Source organism: Anser anser (genome assembly GCF_964211835.1).
Source record: "Anser anser genome assembly, contig: HAP1_SCAFFOLD_66, whole genome shotgun sequence".
Lineage (NCBI taxonomy): Eukaryota > Metazoa > Chordata > Aves > Anseriformes > Anatidae > Anser > Anser anser.
Window position 1 is genome coordinate 459,981 of NW_028153466.1, and position 16,879 is coordinate 476,859.

At 43.7% G+C, this 16,879-nt stretch overlaps 1 protein-coding gene and 1 pseudogene across 2 annotated transcripts in view; both read left to right on the plus strand.

The window, feature by feature from the left end:
* Window positions 1-9,005: 9,005 nt before the first annotated feature.
* Window positions 9,006-10,871, plus strand: LOC310892099 (uncharacterized protein C6orf52). The gene is made up of 3 exons (XM_083854272.1): window positions 9,006-9,113; window positions 9,640-9,685; window positions 10,504-10,871. Exons 1-3 carry the CDS (start codon window positions 9,054-9,056, stop codon window positions 10,638-10,640), a joined length of 243 nt encoding a protein of 80 aa, XP_083710398.1. The 5' UTR covers window positions 9,006-9,053; the 3' UTR covers window positions 10,641-10,871.
* A 5,144-nt stretch (window positions 10,872-16,015) lies between these two features.
* The window catches only part of LOC310892103 (nuclear pore complex protein Nup153-like), a 36,605-nt pseudogene continuing 35,741 nt past the window's right edge, over window positions 16,016-16,879 (plus strand). Inside the window, exon 1 of the transcript in view lies at window positions 16,016-16,159. The product of the transcript in view is annotated as a nuclear pore complex protein Nup153-like (transcript). The remainder of the gene's footprint in view (window positions 16,160-16,879) is intronic.

Genomic DNA, 16,879 nt, shown 5'->3' on the forward strand with positions numbered 1-16,879 from the left:
TTTGGTTTTGTGTGTGCATTCGATTGAAGTTCCTGTGGCTTGAGAATCTGAAAAACCTCTCTTGTTCATAGCAGATTGGGTTTACATTTAGTGTTCCCGTTGTAAAATCGGCAGAACTTTCTGGACCCAGTGGTACTCCAGTGACGCCCTTTCTTACCCTAGGTAACTGAAACTTTAGCACTTCAGATCTGAAGTGCTTATTTTCCTTTTTTTCTTTATTAAATCTTCAATCTGTCCTGTCTGCGCATGCTAGCAATTCCAGGCAGTGTTGGACTTCTGCAGTATTTTTCCAGTGACAGATCTGCTTTTATATTTTTTTTTTGTTTTGTTGCTTTTTGTTTTGCTTGTAATCATAAAGCATTGCAAAGTAAGTAGAATTTGTGAAGATTCTTATGTGAGAAGCATGAAAGCTGGAAATTCTTGTTTCTAACAAAAGTGAGTATAATCTGCTCTAACTAGGTCACATTGTGAAAGCTGTTTTTGTTTTCTTTTGTTTCAAAAGACACCACCACCTCAACCAACATCAACACACAGAAAGAGGAGGTCAAAGATTTTGCTGGTGGTCCCTTCACCACTGCCCACGTATTAAAGGAAGGAAGCGTCTTAGACGTTCTAAAAAATCCTGGAGAGATAATGAACTCCTTTTAAAAAGATGCTGCAAAAAATACGCTAGCATTTTTTATTAAAAAAAAAACCAACACACGACTTATGGTTAATAGAGTATCTGCTATAAATATGAATGTAGGAGAGCATTACATTAAGCGCTGCGTTTGTTAGGGTGCATCTGCCCCCTTCTATTCTAAGTGGTGTTTGTTGCTGGAAGTAAAACTGCAAGATGAAAAGCAGATGGGTTGCATCTCCTTTACGTGTTAGGATGTAATTGTAAATGAGGTACTAAGAGAATTAGCCAGATAATCGGTGTTTCATTTTAAGTAAATACAATTTGTGGAATTGAAAAGGAAATGTTTGTAAAACTCAACACTCCTGTCCCACCTTCAGCCCAGGTGAAGAAAGAATAGGAAAGAGCTTCAGTTCCAAATACATGGCGAAAGCTGCGAATCTTTGGGCCTTAGCTTACAATGGCTCCTGTGGATTAAAATTTAAACTGCAAACAGAAGTGGAGTGTTTTACGTTAAAAACCCTTTTCTGAATTTTGTTTTTAAGCAATTGCAATTGTTTTCAACAGTTTCATAAAGTGTGTCTGTGGAAAAGATATCTTTTAAGAAAAAGGGCTTTATTGAATTTGATCTTTTCCCAAAAGTCTTCTTCTAACTTACATACTTGTGAAGAAGGCAGCACATTTCTCTACTGGAAAGAGCTAAGTGAGAGAAAATACATTGTGCATTTTGTTTAAGGAAAGACCTCTGAGTGAAGTGACATTCACTTTCTTTATCGGTTTAAAAGAAGCAGAATCTAAATCCACATTGTTCAAAGACTTCATTTTTGACTAAAAAAAAACCAACAAACCACAAAACAACTATGTTCAAGGTAGATTTACAAGCAACTTGAGCTGCTGTTTAAGATTCATTTCCTTTAGTCTTTCTGTATTAGTAGCTTGTCTTTTCTGTTAAAATTGCCACCTTTTAAATAAGGAGTTGTCCTGTGTCCGATGCATTTTGAAAAAGATTATAGAAAATTAGACAGTTGTTCAATTGTCTTGAGTTTTTATTATTTAATTAATATTCAGCATCTGTGGGAAAATACCGTATGGATTGCTGCTCCGAGTACAAACTTCTGTACAGTTACTGGAGTAGATTTGAGTCATCTGCTACGGAAGGAGGAGCTTTAGAAATTTGATTCGATTGGGCATCGCGTCTTAATCAAATTGTATTATTTCCATTCCACGTTGGACTGTCAGATTTCAGTCAGCTACTGTCTGTTTGTACTTGTATCGACCAGTGAAAATGTTGATTTAAAGCTTGCTTGGAAACAAAGAGTTAAATGAAGCTTTAACGAAATGTTCTGTTGTGACCCAGTGCAGCAGATGAAATTTCATCCGTTTAGATAAGATTTCTGGGGACTTCCTGTTGCGCTCGGTCTGAATGTCTAGTTGTAACCATTGGCACCTGAGTTGAAATTTTTGCCCTCTAGTAAAGTCACTTAGTTACATGTAGTGAGGTGCTGCGCTAACAGGAAGACTTTTTTTTCTTGCTTCCTAGACTTTGGATTGTTGAAAACACGCTCTTCTACGTCTGCACAACCTACAACAAGCACAGTGGTTTATACTAGGCCTGCAATAACAACTTTTTCTGCAGGTAAAGAGACTTCTAAACAAGCATCGTACTGGCAATCTGATACATGTGACCCTTTTCTGCAAAACAAAGACATAAAGGACAAATGTGTAACTTGTCAAGCTACTAAAGCGTCAACAGTTGAGAGTATGAAACAGACAGTAAGTTCAAGTCAATGCGACACCTCAAAGCCAGCAGCGCCCCCAGCAGGGATGCTGGGCTTTGGAGACAAATTCAAAACAGTACCTGGAACGTGGGATTGCGATACATGTCTTGTCCAAAACAAACCGGAAGCTACAAAATGTATAGCATGTGAGACACCAAAACCTGGAACGGGAGTAATGCCTGCTCTGACATGACCAGTGGTCACAGACAGCTCGGTGACAGTGACATCCTCCTCGAGCAGCACTGACACAACAGCCACTCTGGGCTTTGGAGACAAATTTAAGAAGGCGAAAGGCTCTTGGGACTGTGGAATATGCCTTGTACCAAATAAGACGGAAGATAACAAATGTGTAGCCTGTCAGTCTGAGAAACCAGGTATGGTCCTTTTTTTCCTGTTGTTTCCATCCTAGCCTCTGTGAATCTTGTACAGAATAAAAGTACGTTGCATATATGGAATATTTTAAGCAACACGATTCCCAGGTACGGTTGATGGGTTAGCGGCTGTCTGCAGGATTGGTTTACAGGCACTTCAGAGGTCTCAGCCCAGGTTCCAGCCTGTCGCATAAATTGAACTGATTGTGAAATGTATTAGTACGGAGCTGGATCAATGCAGATACCCCCGGCTTTGCAGCTGGTGAGGGAAGGTGGCTGAAGTGAGTGACTTAATTTAAAAACAACATAGTGATTTTTCACTGGCGAAAATGAGAACTCCATAGAAAGAGTTAAAAATGACTGCGTTTTTCTCTTTCAAAAAATAAGTAAAAAAAATTACAGAATGTGTCCAAAATGCCTCTACTCACCGTTTGTATGTAATTGAGGGGAGATGTGAAGCCAGATTTCAAGACAGTGTAGTCTTAACTAGTCTTAAGCTAAAGCAGAGAGATGCCTATGAAGGTCAGTGGTAGGCTTCAAGAAAGCGAGTGACCCGCTGGGTAACTTCTTCAGGGCAGTACTGGGTTGTTTCCCATTGTGTGTGACCGTAATTGATTTTGAGCGTGGTTGTATTGTTTTTAAAATACGATTCTAATTCTAACTTTGACTCTAAATGTCATTTAACATGCCATTACATCGAAAAACACCTGTGCAAATATATCGTGGAAGAAACAAATTAAGATGGACTAGACCGGGCTTTTGTAATCATCCTGTGCGGTAAGACTGAAATTTCATGAGGTAAGATAATGGATTTCAGACAGAGTTGATTCTCTTGGACTTCCAACCTCTGAGCGGTCAGTCGGCATCTTTGTCTGAGGCTCTTGCCATTGCAAGGAGGAATTTTGGAAATGAGGGGTTTACTGTGACCATGGTGCAGTGAATTGCACGGTTACGTTGCACTTGTCAGGAGGAAGAGCGATGCAAGTAATACTAGGATAAAAGTTTTCTGCGTGTGCCGTGGAAGGGAAGAGCCATTCTTGTCTTTCCGGTTTTGAATTTGAAGCGTTATCTTCTGCTTCTCTCTTAAAAGGCACCTTTTTTTTAAAAGGCACCTGTCAGGCCTCTTTATGGAGGTTACACTGTCATCAACAGCAGCAGAAGCTTGTGTGCTGAACAGAGTTGTGTGTTGTTTGGAAGCTTTGAGTTCCACTCTGGTTTTTTTGTTTGTTTGTTTGTTTCTTTGTGGGTTTTTGGTGGCTTTTATTTTTTTCAGGGGCGGGGGGGGGAGTTGCGGAGTAGTTTTGAACATTTCTGTGGGATTTGACAAATCAAATTTAAAAGTTAATGCTCATTTTATAGTTCATGTTCAAACAGGATGGTTAACTGTCTTGTTTGTCTCACAGAGGGTCCAACACCTGTGACCAGTAGCAGTGCATCTGCATTTTCTGCTCCTTCTGGAGAATTTCTGGATTTAGACAAATTTAAGAAGCCTGAAGGAAGCTGGGATTGGGAGACCTGCTTGGTTCAAAACAAAGCAGAGGCCACGAAGTGTGTAGCCTGTGAAAGTGCAAAGCCAAGCACCAAAGCAGAGCTCAAAGGTAATACTTAATGATTAAAACGAGGATGCATATTCTGTGATTTATTTTTTGGTTTGCTCTGATTTTTTTTATTTTCTTACCTGTTAAGCACAATTATTTTTTCCTTTGAGGTGTGGCAAAATTATTCGTTTTTCCTGTAGGAATATTGCCTAGATAACTTCTGTTTCCACACTTTTCCCCAAGAATAAGTTTATCCTTTTTAGAGAAAAGCTTTCATTAATGACGTGCTTGTTCTTTACATGCCCTACACGTTGTTCATTTGGAGTTCAGACTAAAAACATGATCTTTCAAAGAAGTTCGTATACTTTTTAAAGCCAGGTGGTGGGCAGAAAACACAGTTGTGAAAAGTTTTATGTAGAGAGGAAGCATGGGGTTTTCTTGTTTGTTTTACTGTTTGGTGGGTTGTTTGTTAAACAGTTTTGACTGGAAAGATCAGGACTAGAATGTAGTTCAAACCTTCAGGTACTGCAGATACACCGTGGGTTACGGACTTGACATTCACTTATTTCTGCAGGTTTTGGTACTGCAACTGCGTCCACAAAATGCTGCCTTGCCATCATTTACATTCGGTGTTCACTCAGAGTGTTCAGGTGCAGAGTCTGCAGCTGCCTCACAGTTTATTTTGGGAAGGACAGAAGAGAAGCAGGATTCTGTCACTACTGCTGCTCCGTTAGTGTTTGGAAAGAAAGCTGACACTGAAGAGTCAAAGACACAGCATCTCAACACTAGGTTTAGACGAAAAATTGCGACACCTTAAGGAACCTGTCCTGCATCTCATTCAAGCACAGAAGTTGCAGTGTCTCAATGCTAGCAGTACAGTTGGTGGTAAAATCTTTAGTAGGGTGAAATAGAGGCCTCACACCTTTCAGAGAAAAAAAGAGATTATTCCCACATACTTGCAACTATGCTGCAGAGTGTACTGCTGTTACTCTAGTGCTACAAAGGTCCAAAAATCACTGAACAGTTATTAGCCAGTTTTGTATTCCTTTAATTTGTTGAAAGACTGCAGTAGAGGATTGAAGTTTTTATTGAGGATCACTGTGTGGAAAAATTCTGATTGTTAAATGTCATTTGTATGACTTAAGAACCGCGTTTTGGAGTACAGAATTCAGTATTAATTCCAGAAGGGGTAAGGGGAAGGACATTAGCTAGTAATCCCGAACAAAAGCAGTGTATAGAGCTATACTGATTTTAATCGCAGTATTCTTACAGTTGGTCTGTTACTGAACAGATATGTTTTGGGGAGATATGGTGGCCAGGGAGGCATGTGTGTTTGTGTGCTTCCTCTTCTAGTTAAGGTTCTGGGGTTTGGTTTAGTCAGGAAAATTCGATGAGGCACCTTGTGTAAAAGGAAATGTTAACCAGCATTTTTCAACACGGTGTAGTCCCTTAAAAGTGTCATAGATGAAAAGAGGCCATAACCGCTGGGGGAAAAAGTTAGTGGGAAACTGAGAGCAGGATCACATTCAGTAGTGAGAGAGCAGCAGCCTAGGGAAAGCTGATGAATGACTGTAACAGATAGTTCTATTTTAAGTGTAAAACAACACTCAGTACTTTATAATGGTGGTCTTACCAGAGGGTTCTTCTCCATGGCTCCTAAAAGCACGTCTTGAAGGCATTCAAGTGCAGTGAACTTAAGCTGTAAGAGTTGGGCTGGTAAGCTTGGCCTGATTTGAAGCTGTAGGCACGGGGCTATAATTTCTGAACAGGCTACAAAAGAAACTGTACCACTGTGCTTTTCAGTGCTCCGTTTAGCAAAGCCATCAAATTGTTGCAGGCAATTGATGTTGTTCTTCTAAGAGCACCTGAAAGATATTTTTGTTTGAAGAGTTCAGAGGTACCGGTTAATACTGGTTCAGATAATTACAGCCAGCTCTTGGTGTTTGTGACCAATAAAGTTTGTGGCTCCAAAAGGAGTGGGTTAGTGCTAACTGATTAACTGCTGTATATGCAGAAATATGGAATCTGATTACTTACGCAGAGAGCACTTAAAATGTATTGTTTTGCTGGCTCTCAGTGAGTTGCATCTTAATGCTACCAAGGAATAAGCTTTTTGCTTCTGGCCCAAGTGTTTTAATTTGGTGAAAGCCTTTTCTGTGCACGTGCACATGCCAGAGAGGTTGCTTAAGTAATAGAAGCTATAGTAGCTGCTATCTTCTGTTTTTTGTAGAAGACAGAAACTGAATTCGTTAGCTTTGTAACTGTTATGCATACTAGAATTGGTTTTCTCCCTTTTGAAAATAGTAGAGGGTATGCCTATGTCAGATTTGGTGAGCAAGGTGATCAGATGAGGGCACTGCAAGACTGCCAGAACGCACCAGGTCTGGGGGGAAAAGGAATCCGGCTGAGCATAGGAATTTCTAAAAGGTAACCAAGGAGTTGTGCATTGATACAGTTATTCTAAATAATCAGATTCTTGTAGCTCTGCCTTTGGAAAGTCTGTGGCCCTTGCTGTAGTGGCTGCACACAGGATGCAGTCTACAAAACCAGAAATGCAGAAGTCCTATGTTTTGACTCCCTGGATTCATCAACCTGCTTCAGGATGGCTGGGGGAATCCAACTGTTAAGTCTAGCCAGACAGCGCAACTTGGGCTTAGCTGCCATTGTAACCAGCCTTGTTTCTCAACAGTAGCAAAGCTGAATGCATTGGTAAATATTTTCAGGTTTGGGCCTGCATAAGGTAGAAGGGACAACAAGTGGTTTTATATGCTAGGGAGTTCTTGTTCTTAGAGCTTTCCCTCTAGTTTGAGAGAAGCACATAACTAGTTTTACAGTGGGTTGACAGGAAAGAAGTGGGGGGGAAAAATGGGAACGCAGGGGGAAAGCCAAAGGCGTTATTACTAGAACAGGTTTAGAATGCTATTCTTTGCTTTTCATGAGCTTAGGGCAATGGGGAGTTTAAAGCTTAGCACTTCCTGAGAGGGTTTCTTACTCTACCGGCTCAGTTCTATCACTTATTTAAGGCAATTCAGGTCTCTGAACGGTTAAAGAATTGATACCAAATTTGATGAACTTTGATTCAGGATACTGACAAAACAGGACTTCATATAAACAATTTCAGTATGTTCATGAGGTTAGCTTGTGTGTTCTGTTAAATAGTAAAAAATGACACTTCTGTTTCTGTTTACCTAGCATAATTCTGCAAATGTTGCCTCCTTCTGCTTTAGAATGGAAATGCTCTTCTCCAAGAGAGCACTGTCCAAACTTCTTTGCCAAAATTTTTTGATTAAATTAATATTGTTTTATTTTGAAAACAAGAATAAGCCACAAACATGTTTTCTTGCTTCGGCTATCCAGAAGAACGTCAACAGTATTTTCAGATTTTCCTTCCCTACACAACTGTATGTAGGAAGAGTGCAGTTGGAAGCAGAAGACCTAAGATGATGTATCTTCTGTTTGTTTACTACAGTAACAAGACAATGGATTACCTCTTTATTAGAACTTGTGTAGCTTTGCAGTATTGAAACAAATGTAGGTATTAAAATACACATCAGTAATACGTTTCTGAATGGCTGAGTACCGTGCTCTCTTAGCATTGAAATACCCAGCCATTGGAGTAGTTTGTCCCTCATGTTTGCTGAGTTTGGAAGCTATTTCAGAATGCCTTCAGCTTGTATTCTTCCCCAAAAGCATAGAACTCACTTCTCTGCATCCCCAATTCAAGTGAGAGAAACTGGGCACTGCAGACACAGGAGGTCTGCCTGTACAGAATCAGTGAAGACAAGTCTAAACAGCGGATTTTTTTGAATATGCAGCTGGGTTATCTGAATGTTCTTTATGCAGTGTACCTCAGTTTTAGTACAGATAGCACTTGTCTTGGTTCTTGTCATTAGTCTGAAGCTGCCCCTGAGAAAATCTTGAAAGGGAAAGTAGTGAAAGCTAATCAGCTGGCCCTTTCTTCTTAAGAACCAGCGTATTTTGTAATTCTCCCACTAATAATAAGGCGTCATGCTGGAGAATCGCGATTGTGTTGTTAAGCAAGACTGACTTCACCTGAGCGGTATAGTTGGCAGCTGTTGAATGTTTAATGGACTTTAAACAAACAAAAAAACAGAGCAGGTGGAGGTAGACATGGCAAACTGACAGGCAGTGTCAGATGCTTCTTTGAAATGGATAATCTGACTCCATTCACTTCTTTCTGGAAATAAGATCTAGTAATTAACCAAACAAAAGATAGAAGGGTTAAGACTGCATCTTTAAAGCAGCTGTGCTTGATAAATGTCTCTGGTCTTAAATCAATCTTTAGCAAAGCACAGAGACTTAGCAGCAGCTTGCTTATGCCAACGCTAAAAATACTTGATGTGTACAGGTAACCATGTCAAGGCTCTGGAGTTAATCCATGAGAACAATTCCTTCTGGTATTGGCAAAGGTGAGGATGCTTGCTTCTATAGAAATGAGGTTTTGAGCTGTGACTTAAGCTGTCACTTAGGTGACTGTTTAGGAAAGCTTCCTTTTAAGCTTTGAAGTATGTAAGCTGACAAATTGTTTAAGTTCAGAACTGGGTTTACAGTCTCTTGTTCTCTGACTGTATGCAACTTCTCATGTTTCAGACTGAAAGCAGAATTGCAGCGGTACCAGTCATACAACTATAATGATTATTGCCAAGATTACCAGAACTACCACTCGCAGAGGAGTTACGATGCTTACGCTGACTACAACTACAGCTCCTATGCTCCCTATGACAGCATGCAAGCTGTTGGAGACTGCTCTTTAGGAGATTCTTTAATGGCTCCAGCTGTTTTTGAGGTAAAGATAGTGCATGCTTGCTGTAAAGAAAATATTTCACAGATAATACGTTGTACAGATTTGTGTGAATCAGCAAAAAGAATCCGAAGTTGAAAACATGCTTTCTGCTTAGTGTGAAGTTAAAAGAGCAGATTCCATTCAGAGGTGTTTGTATTTAAGTGCTTAAATAGTAAATCCATAGAATTAGTGATTTATACACCATTATTTGTTCACGCATACCAAAGAATGGTTTTGACAGCATAATTGCGTACGCTTCTTCTGTTCCTGTTCTTCTGATTTGCTTTGCTTAAAGCAAATTAAACAGTTGTTTTAAGTGGTCTTATCGTGGTCAATGTATTAGTTGTGACCTCCGGAAGTCCCTTCCAACCTGTACTGTAATATTGGCTTTCTTCTAAAAATAAGTAGATAAAATGCCATCTATCCTTGTAGTTGTAGGAAGAAGGAATGGGTTGAGACTGCAGCACTTTGAATCTGTGATGCTTTCTGAAATGAGTTATGATTAAACTTAGCCTTTTCTGTCTTTCAGGAATCTTCAGTTATGACTGCAATCGGTGATGACCTAATTACTGACGGTAATAAGGGTTCTATCATTGTCACTTGAGTTTAGCCATCCTTGTGCCTTTTAACAATACAAGCCAACCTCTACTGGATGAAGAACATCTTGAAAATTCAGCTGAGGTCAAACCTCTGTGGGGTTGATCTGCAATCAGCTGGGGTTTTAAAGCTGATACAGCATACACTGACCGCATCAAGTAAAACGGGACACTGTCAATGCTTCGCAGCAGGTTTCTTGTACCTGTGCCTTCATTCCCATTTGAAAATGGTCTAAGACAGAATTTTGTTCTTTGTATTGGTTCCGCTAAACAGATTTTATATTAGAAACTCAGTAATATGCAAAAGCTTTGTTCTCCACCCTGAGGTAAAAGCTTATGTTGCAGATTCCAAAAGGAGGATTCAGCTTGCACTTACAAATACGGTACAAAACATATTTGTGTCCTGGAAGGTTTGCAAAGTTCCTCACGTGGAGGCATTTTGTGTTAGTGTTTAGAAACTATCCTATGTAACGTGTATTGCCGTAGAAGTGAATTAAATGACTCTTGGGAGGGTTTCATGGCTGATTATCCGTAAACGTTATCTTTACTATCTTAAACATTGTCTTTGTCTTTATCTTGAAAGACAGTTCTAGTCCCAGCCTTCTAATATACAAATTCCCAAAAGTTGGAGTTGTGAGGCTCAAAATTTTAGAGGACTAAATACCTCACTAAAATTAGTAGATCTAATAGCTTATTACACTTAGCTTAAAATACATTTTATTAGCCATTTCACGTGAAGTTTTTTTGTGCGCATGCCTCAGATTTGATACTTGGACTTACCAGGCTTTTATTTTCAGATCCACAGCTCTACTTGGATGTTGATGAAATGAACAGACAATTCACGGAGACAAGCGAAGAACTCTACGATTCACTCATGAATTGTCACTGGCAACCTCTGGATACGGTCACTTCTGAAATCCCCTCTGCTATTTAAGTGTCTTCTAGAGCATGACCGTTATGTTATGGCCAAAGTGCTAAAACTACATTTCTTCTACATTATTCTAGCTCATAAGTTTTAAAGCACAATGATAGGTTGGGTTTTTTTTGCTATGCTTTTGACAGTTTCTGTAATCTTTTTGTTCATCACTCCCTTCTTGGAGCATCATGAAGTCATGTAAATATTCGAGAAATGTAAAGAGGTAAATGGGGTCTAAAGATAGACTTGCCTGTGTAAATAAAAGATTTGTTTCTGCAAACCTGCCAGCAAGGGATTTTACTTGTACCTGTGTGCAGCACGTTCTCTTCCGGCTTATGGAATTTAACAAGGTAGTAAGGGTATTTCATCTGTCTTTATTTTTATATGGGCATTAGGACACAAGCAAAATCTAGCTTCCCCTTGTTTTCCTGGTTCCTTAGGTAAGCGACAAGCCAAGCCTTTCATGTGCTTGCTTAGACTGGAAGTATGTATGGGAGACACTCACAGGCCTTGCTATGGAAACACCTGTGCCCACTTTTTCCTGCAGGCTGCTGGCTCTAACTGTACTACTGATACATGCTAGGTCAGCTAAAATTGGCTTATAAATAGGGTATGTTAAGCATATGGAAGTGTAGACTTCAACTGCCATAGCTACAAACATCCCGTGGAATGAGGATGATGTCTGCTGGCACTCTCTGCATCAGCATTCAGTTTTCCCTTGCCCTTCTTACTGTTAGACTTCTCAGCTGACGCTTTACAGCGAAGAAATTGCTACAACATAATCCGTGTTCTTAAACCTAAAAAAAAAAAATCTTGGAGAAAACAACTTGCTGGTTTTCCCTCCTTGCTGGCAAGGAGAAAAATAGTCCACCAGGAACAACAAAAAAATCCTAGTAACAGCTCCTTAAGTTATACCCTCTGCTACCCTCTCTGATTGCTCTGGTCTTCCTTCATTCGTGGTAATGAAGTTTTTAAAGCTCTGGTAGAAGGATGACAGTACTCAAGTCAAAGGAGATGAGAGCCATGAGGAAAGCTTTGCTTTAAGCTAGAGCAGTCTTGCGAGTTGCTGCCTTTATGCTGTTCTTATCTTGAAGGGTACAGAGTCTTTTCCAGTCATAGGGACTCCATAACCCTATGAGTATGGAGAAATAGTTGCTAATTAACAGTGTGTATAATAAGTAAGTGAGGCTGGAAACAAAAGAATATTCCTCCAAGAAAAAAAAGGAAGCAGAAATTACTGTACTTAATAGCTGGGGAAGCTGTTAAAGCTAGTTGACACAGTTCTGGTACTGCCGTGTGTGTTTTGGGGGCAACATAAACCATAATTGCTGTGATGGCAGGTAAGAATCCAATTCTTTTTTATGGCTTAGTGTAGTCAGTGAAAGCAGTGGTCCTAAGCTGCATGCTGTTCTTAAATGTAATGCAAATTCTCTTTTGTGACTCCTCAGTACTTCCAGGTTACTTGTAGCTGATCACCAGCAACTGCTTCTGTTAGCTATTAGCTGTTGGGTTTTTGCTAGGAATACTTTCAGTCCTGAATTGAAATGATGACATCCTGAAACAGAAGAGGCTCTTGGAGTATTGTAGGAAGCACATTCTTCCTGGTTCTAGTGCAGGTGTAGACGTAGGAGGAGACAGAAGGCAAAGAACCTCACATAGGTGGAGGGGGTGAGGTGGCATCACAGTTAGAGCTGTTGCAGTTAACTCTTCCCAAAGCATGAAAGCAACGTGGCTGGGAACAGGGATTTGTTGGGTTGCTTCTTTGTGTGAGCCAGGGAGTCTTTTGAGGGGCAGATTAATAAGAATATGACACAAGGTAGAGGTGCAATAGATGAAGCAAAGAATCTGGGTGGGAAAAGGGTTGCTTGTACGTGTCTATGGAATTGTTTCAGGGGACTGAGCTGGGGCAAATTCAAGATAATAGATGCAGCCTCCTTGAATTTGGATGGCAGTGCTGAAGCTTCAAAACCTTACAAGGTTTGATGCCACTTCAATTGCAGTGCATAGCTGTGGTACTTGAGCTCAGAAGTGCAAACTGCACAGGATTTTTTTATCTATTTTCTTCAATGTGAGCAGCAAAACATCTTCCAGGAATGTGCCTGGGTGCTACGCTGCTTTGACACGGCTTGCTTTGCATCACCAAACACAGCAGTTAGGTTGCATCGAGTACTTTGTGGAAACATTCATTGTGTTGTCACCCAGAAATGGGATGCTACAGATATGTATTGGCCCGGCAGTATCAGTGCTGGTTTTTGGCCTTTGAGAGGTTGGTCCATAACATGTGACCTGTGTAACGAGAGGCCCACATAGATTGGTGACTTCATTAAGTCTGATACTGTGGTGGTGTGTGACCCAAGGCCCTGAACGTCAGAAAATCAGGCTGTGGCCACCTATTTTATGCAGACTTTGCCTATTAACAAGGTCTCTACACTGTACGTTAGAGACGTGCGCCTCCTTTTCTGGACTAGATAGCGAAAATACCAGTTTTGTAGTTCAGTGAATGAGATTGGTTGGGCTGTTTGTTCTCCAGAGCTGAAAAATGTTGGGAGTGTATTCTCTTGGAGTCCACAGAAATGAAAATGATGAGAGGAAGAGAACGTTGGTTGCAGCCCGCGTGCTGCTGTTATAAAGTAGTTCTCTGATGTCTTTTTCCCTCTGCTGAGACTTATCAGCCTATCGTCCTTTCCTGTTAGGAGCGCATACCTGGCTTGGGATGGTGTGCGCAGGGCAGATTCTTTACCGTAAGAGCGCAGTGAATGCCAGACTTCTTCCTGTACTGCCGTGTTAACCGTGAGTCACAAATTCAGGAAGCAGTGATTGCATCGGAACTGCTAGAATGCTTTGCGGAGTCTTTTTACTGGGTAAACTTCACAGCTGCAGTTACAACTTCCAGCCTGTGTTAGCTGAACACATCGTACTGGTGCCCGCCATCAGTTTGACAAAGATGGGATTGCAGTAGGAACTTGCTTTCTTCCTTCTTTTTAATTAAACAAGTCTTTGAAGCAACTTTTCCAACACCGCCATACTTCACTTCTTCCAGTTATTTTCTGTTTTACTTAGCTGAAATGTTTTTTTTTCTTCCAAGCTTGAGGAAGTTTTCTACAAGAATGTCCCGTAATGATTTCATAAACTCTTTTCGTTGTACCTAGCTGCAACAGAGAGTGGGGGGAAGATTGATCAAATGGTGATGATCGCTGTCATTCTGCTGGACACGCAGATACTTGCCTTTCGTTTTGGCTCATTTTTAATACCAATTAACTTCAGTGCCTCGCGTTAATAGACACCGTTTGACTGCATCGGCAAATGTTTCTGAGTCGTGAGTGTCATTAAAGGCCTGTCACCCTATGGAAATCCTTCTAAATAAGAAAAATGGAATTCAAATAAATAAATAAAGCAGCGTTTGAACTTATGGGCAAACCTAGCGTAGCTGCCTTTGACGCTGATCTGGAGGAGAAAAATCACGTTATCACACTACTATGGTTGCCTTAATAGGTTTGGTGTACATGAGGGAGGGAAGTATTATGTGATGTTTGCCTAGCTATTACATGGCCGATGCAGGAGGGGTTTTAGTCAGTTCCCTGAGCACGTATTGTTGCAGAAGTCGGTGATTTCACTGCCCAATGTCTGTTATTAAGGGCACGATTCATGTCCCGTTATCGTTTTTATTCTTTATTTATGTGTTTATTTTCTGGGGCGGCGATCTGTCACGATGCCCATCGTTCCCCTGCCGTGGGGTAGAATTTAGCGTGACGACTGCTTCCCGGACCAACGGGGCCACGAATTGGTGCGTTGGTTGTCGGCGTGGGGGCTGTTGGTTGTCGGTGCGGGGGTATCGGTTGTCGGTGCGGGGCTTTTCTGACGAGCACTGTGGGCTCGGGGCGCCGTCCCACGCCCGGCGCGGTGCTGCGGCACACCAGCGGTCGGCGCCACGGCGCGGGGAGGCTCTGGAGGTGACTCCTAGCCCCGTGCTTACGGTGGCCGGGCCGGGGTTCATTATGGCGGCCGGGTCCTGAGGGCGGGAGCGGGAGGGCGGCGGGACCGGGACGGGACCGGGGCGGGGCGAGGAACGGGAGCGGCAGCGGGAGGGGGGGGCGCGCGTTCCCGTGAGGGGAGGGGGCGCGCGAGGGAGGGAGGGGGAGGGTGTGAGAAACACTCCGTAGCCAATAACTTGGGCTCAGGCGAGGAGCTCGGCGAAGCAGGAATTTATTCGCGATCGCAGTGGCGGGCGTCCCGTCCGTGCGAGGACTACCGCACACCAAATTTCCCTGGTGTATTGCCAAGCACTTCCCCGTGCAAGGGCTTACCATACACCACATTTCCCGAGACTCTTCCTTTCTCTCCCTTATCTCACGCTTCGTCCGTCTCCGGCCGCGCCCCTCGCGGAGCTGCGGAACCGCGGATCAGGACTCCACACTCGCTCCGTACAAAAGTACGTCTCAATCACACGGCACACAGAGTCTCACCCGACCCCCAAGGCAATACTTCCTATTTCTTACCTTGGTCTGTGCACAGAGTTACCGGATCAATTCTCAAAGCCGGAGTGCCTGCCTTCTTCCCTTCCCCACTCCTTCACGGATCCTGCCTCTTTCATCAGTCTCGGGCCCTCTGTCAGCTCTCCGCAGAACCGCCGCCGTCGATGCACAGGACCGCTGAAATCAGCGGGGCATGCCTTCCTGCTGCTGCGGCGGTGGGGCTCCCCAGTAGGCGACTGGCTCCCGGACGAGCCCCCAAATTGTGAGAAACACTCCGTAGCCAATAACTTGGGCTCAGGCGAGGAGCTCAGCGAAGCAGGAATTTATTCGCGATCGCAGTGGCGGGCGTCCCACGAGCAGGAGCGCCCCTGCTGGTTCCAAAACCCAGTTTATATACTTTTTGATGACGGGACCCTCCCCTGTTTCCCCACTGAGGGGGTGATCCAGGCTCACAATCTGTCTGATGCTTCCCAGACAATGCATGGCCTTCAGTTGCCGGCCTGTTAAATTTCGAATTTCTTTCGACTTTTTTACTGGTTGAAGCGGTAATGGTTCTTCACTTACCTGACTTGACTCAACACCGTGATTTTCCCCGAATTGTTCTACGGAGTCTGGTTGTCTGCATTTTACAAGGTCGCCTGCTAAGCGTTCTTATCGCTGCAAGCACACCTCGATACCCCATTCCTTACCTTTAAACAACGTAACTCTGCAAAAACAACATTTTTATTCCCACGAGGGGCAGGGCAGGCCCCGCGGCGCGTGGCGGCGGGGGGCGGGGGGGCCCCGTGACGGCACCGAACGCGGGGGGGGGGCGGTATGGCCTCGGGCGGCGCGACCGGTAGCGGCGCGACCGGCAGCGGCATGGCCGGCGGTGGCAGGGCCGGTGGCGGCGGGGCGCCGGGCGGCAGCCCAGGAGCCCGATCAGGAGGAGGAGGAGCAGGAGGAGGAGGAGCAGGAGGAGGAGGAGGAGGAGGAGGAGGAGGAGGAGGAGCGGCCGGCGGCAAGGTGAAGAGGCGGCGCCACCGTTTGGGCGCCGCGAAGCCCCCCTGTGCCAGGAGCAAGCGGGTGAGGAGCGGCCCCCCCACAGCGGGCCCTTCCCCCTCAGCCCACCAGTTACCCCCTTACTTACCCCCTTACCTTACCCGCCCCTTTATCCCCTTAGTTACCCCCTACCCACCTCCTTACCCCCTTAGTTACCCCCTCGACCGCTTAGTTACCCCCTTAGTTACCCCCTCAACGGCTTAGTTACCCCCTTAGTTACCCCCTCAGCCCCTTACTAACCCCCTCAGTTACCCCCTCAGCCCCTTCCTAACCCCCTCAGTTACCCCCTCAGCCCCTTACTTACCCCCTTACCCCTCTACCCAGCCCATTACCCCCCTCCTCCCCCTCCCCTTCACCCCCAGCCCGCTGCCCTCAGGACCCCCAGTGCCACCCCCAGGGCTTTCCCCGCTCCCTGCACCCCTCCTCAGCCCATCATCAATTCTCTGAACGTTACCTGCCAGGCTTTGCTTCTCGTTTGTGCTGTAGGGTACAGCAGGTTGACGGTGAAAGCGGTCCGTCAATTCGGGGTGTGAAAATCCCCGTGCTGGAGGGGGGACGCGCCGAGATCCCTCCCAGCAGCTCTTTGCTAAGAAATGTCAGGACGCCCAGAGAGATGCTCTGGAGATGCCCTCTGCACATGTTTGTTCAGCCAAAACCTCTCCGCTATTAAATGAGCAACGTAGCTGAGGGGATTGATTATCATATGCAAAACCAAGGGAGCGCTACGCATGGATAGCTGCTCAT

Coding starts and splice junctions, on each gene's coding strand:
- LOC310892099 (XM_083854272.1), top strand. CDS start 9,054: ATGCAAGCTGTTGGAGACTGCTCTTTAGGAGATTCTTTAATGGCTCCA. Junction 9,114..9,639: donor TGGCTCCAGCTGTTTTTGAG/GTAAAGATAGTG, acceptor TCTGTCTTTCAG/GAATCTTCAGTTATGACTGC. Junction 9,686..10,503: donor TGATGACCTAATTACTGACG/GTAATAAGGGTT, acceptor TTTTATTTTCAG/ATCCACAGCTCTACTTGGAT.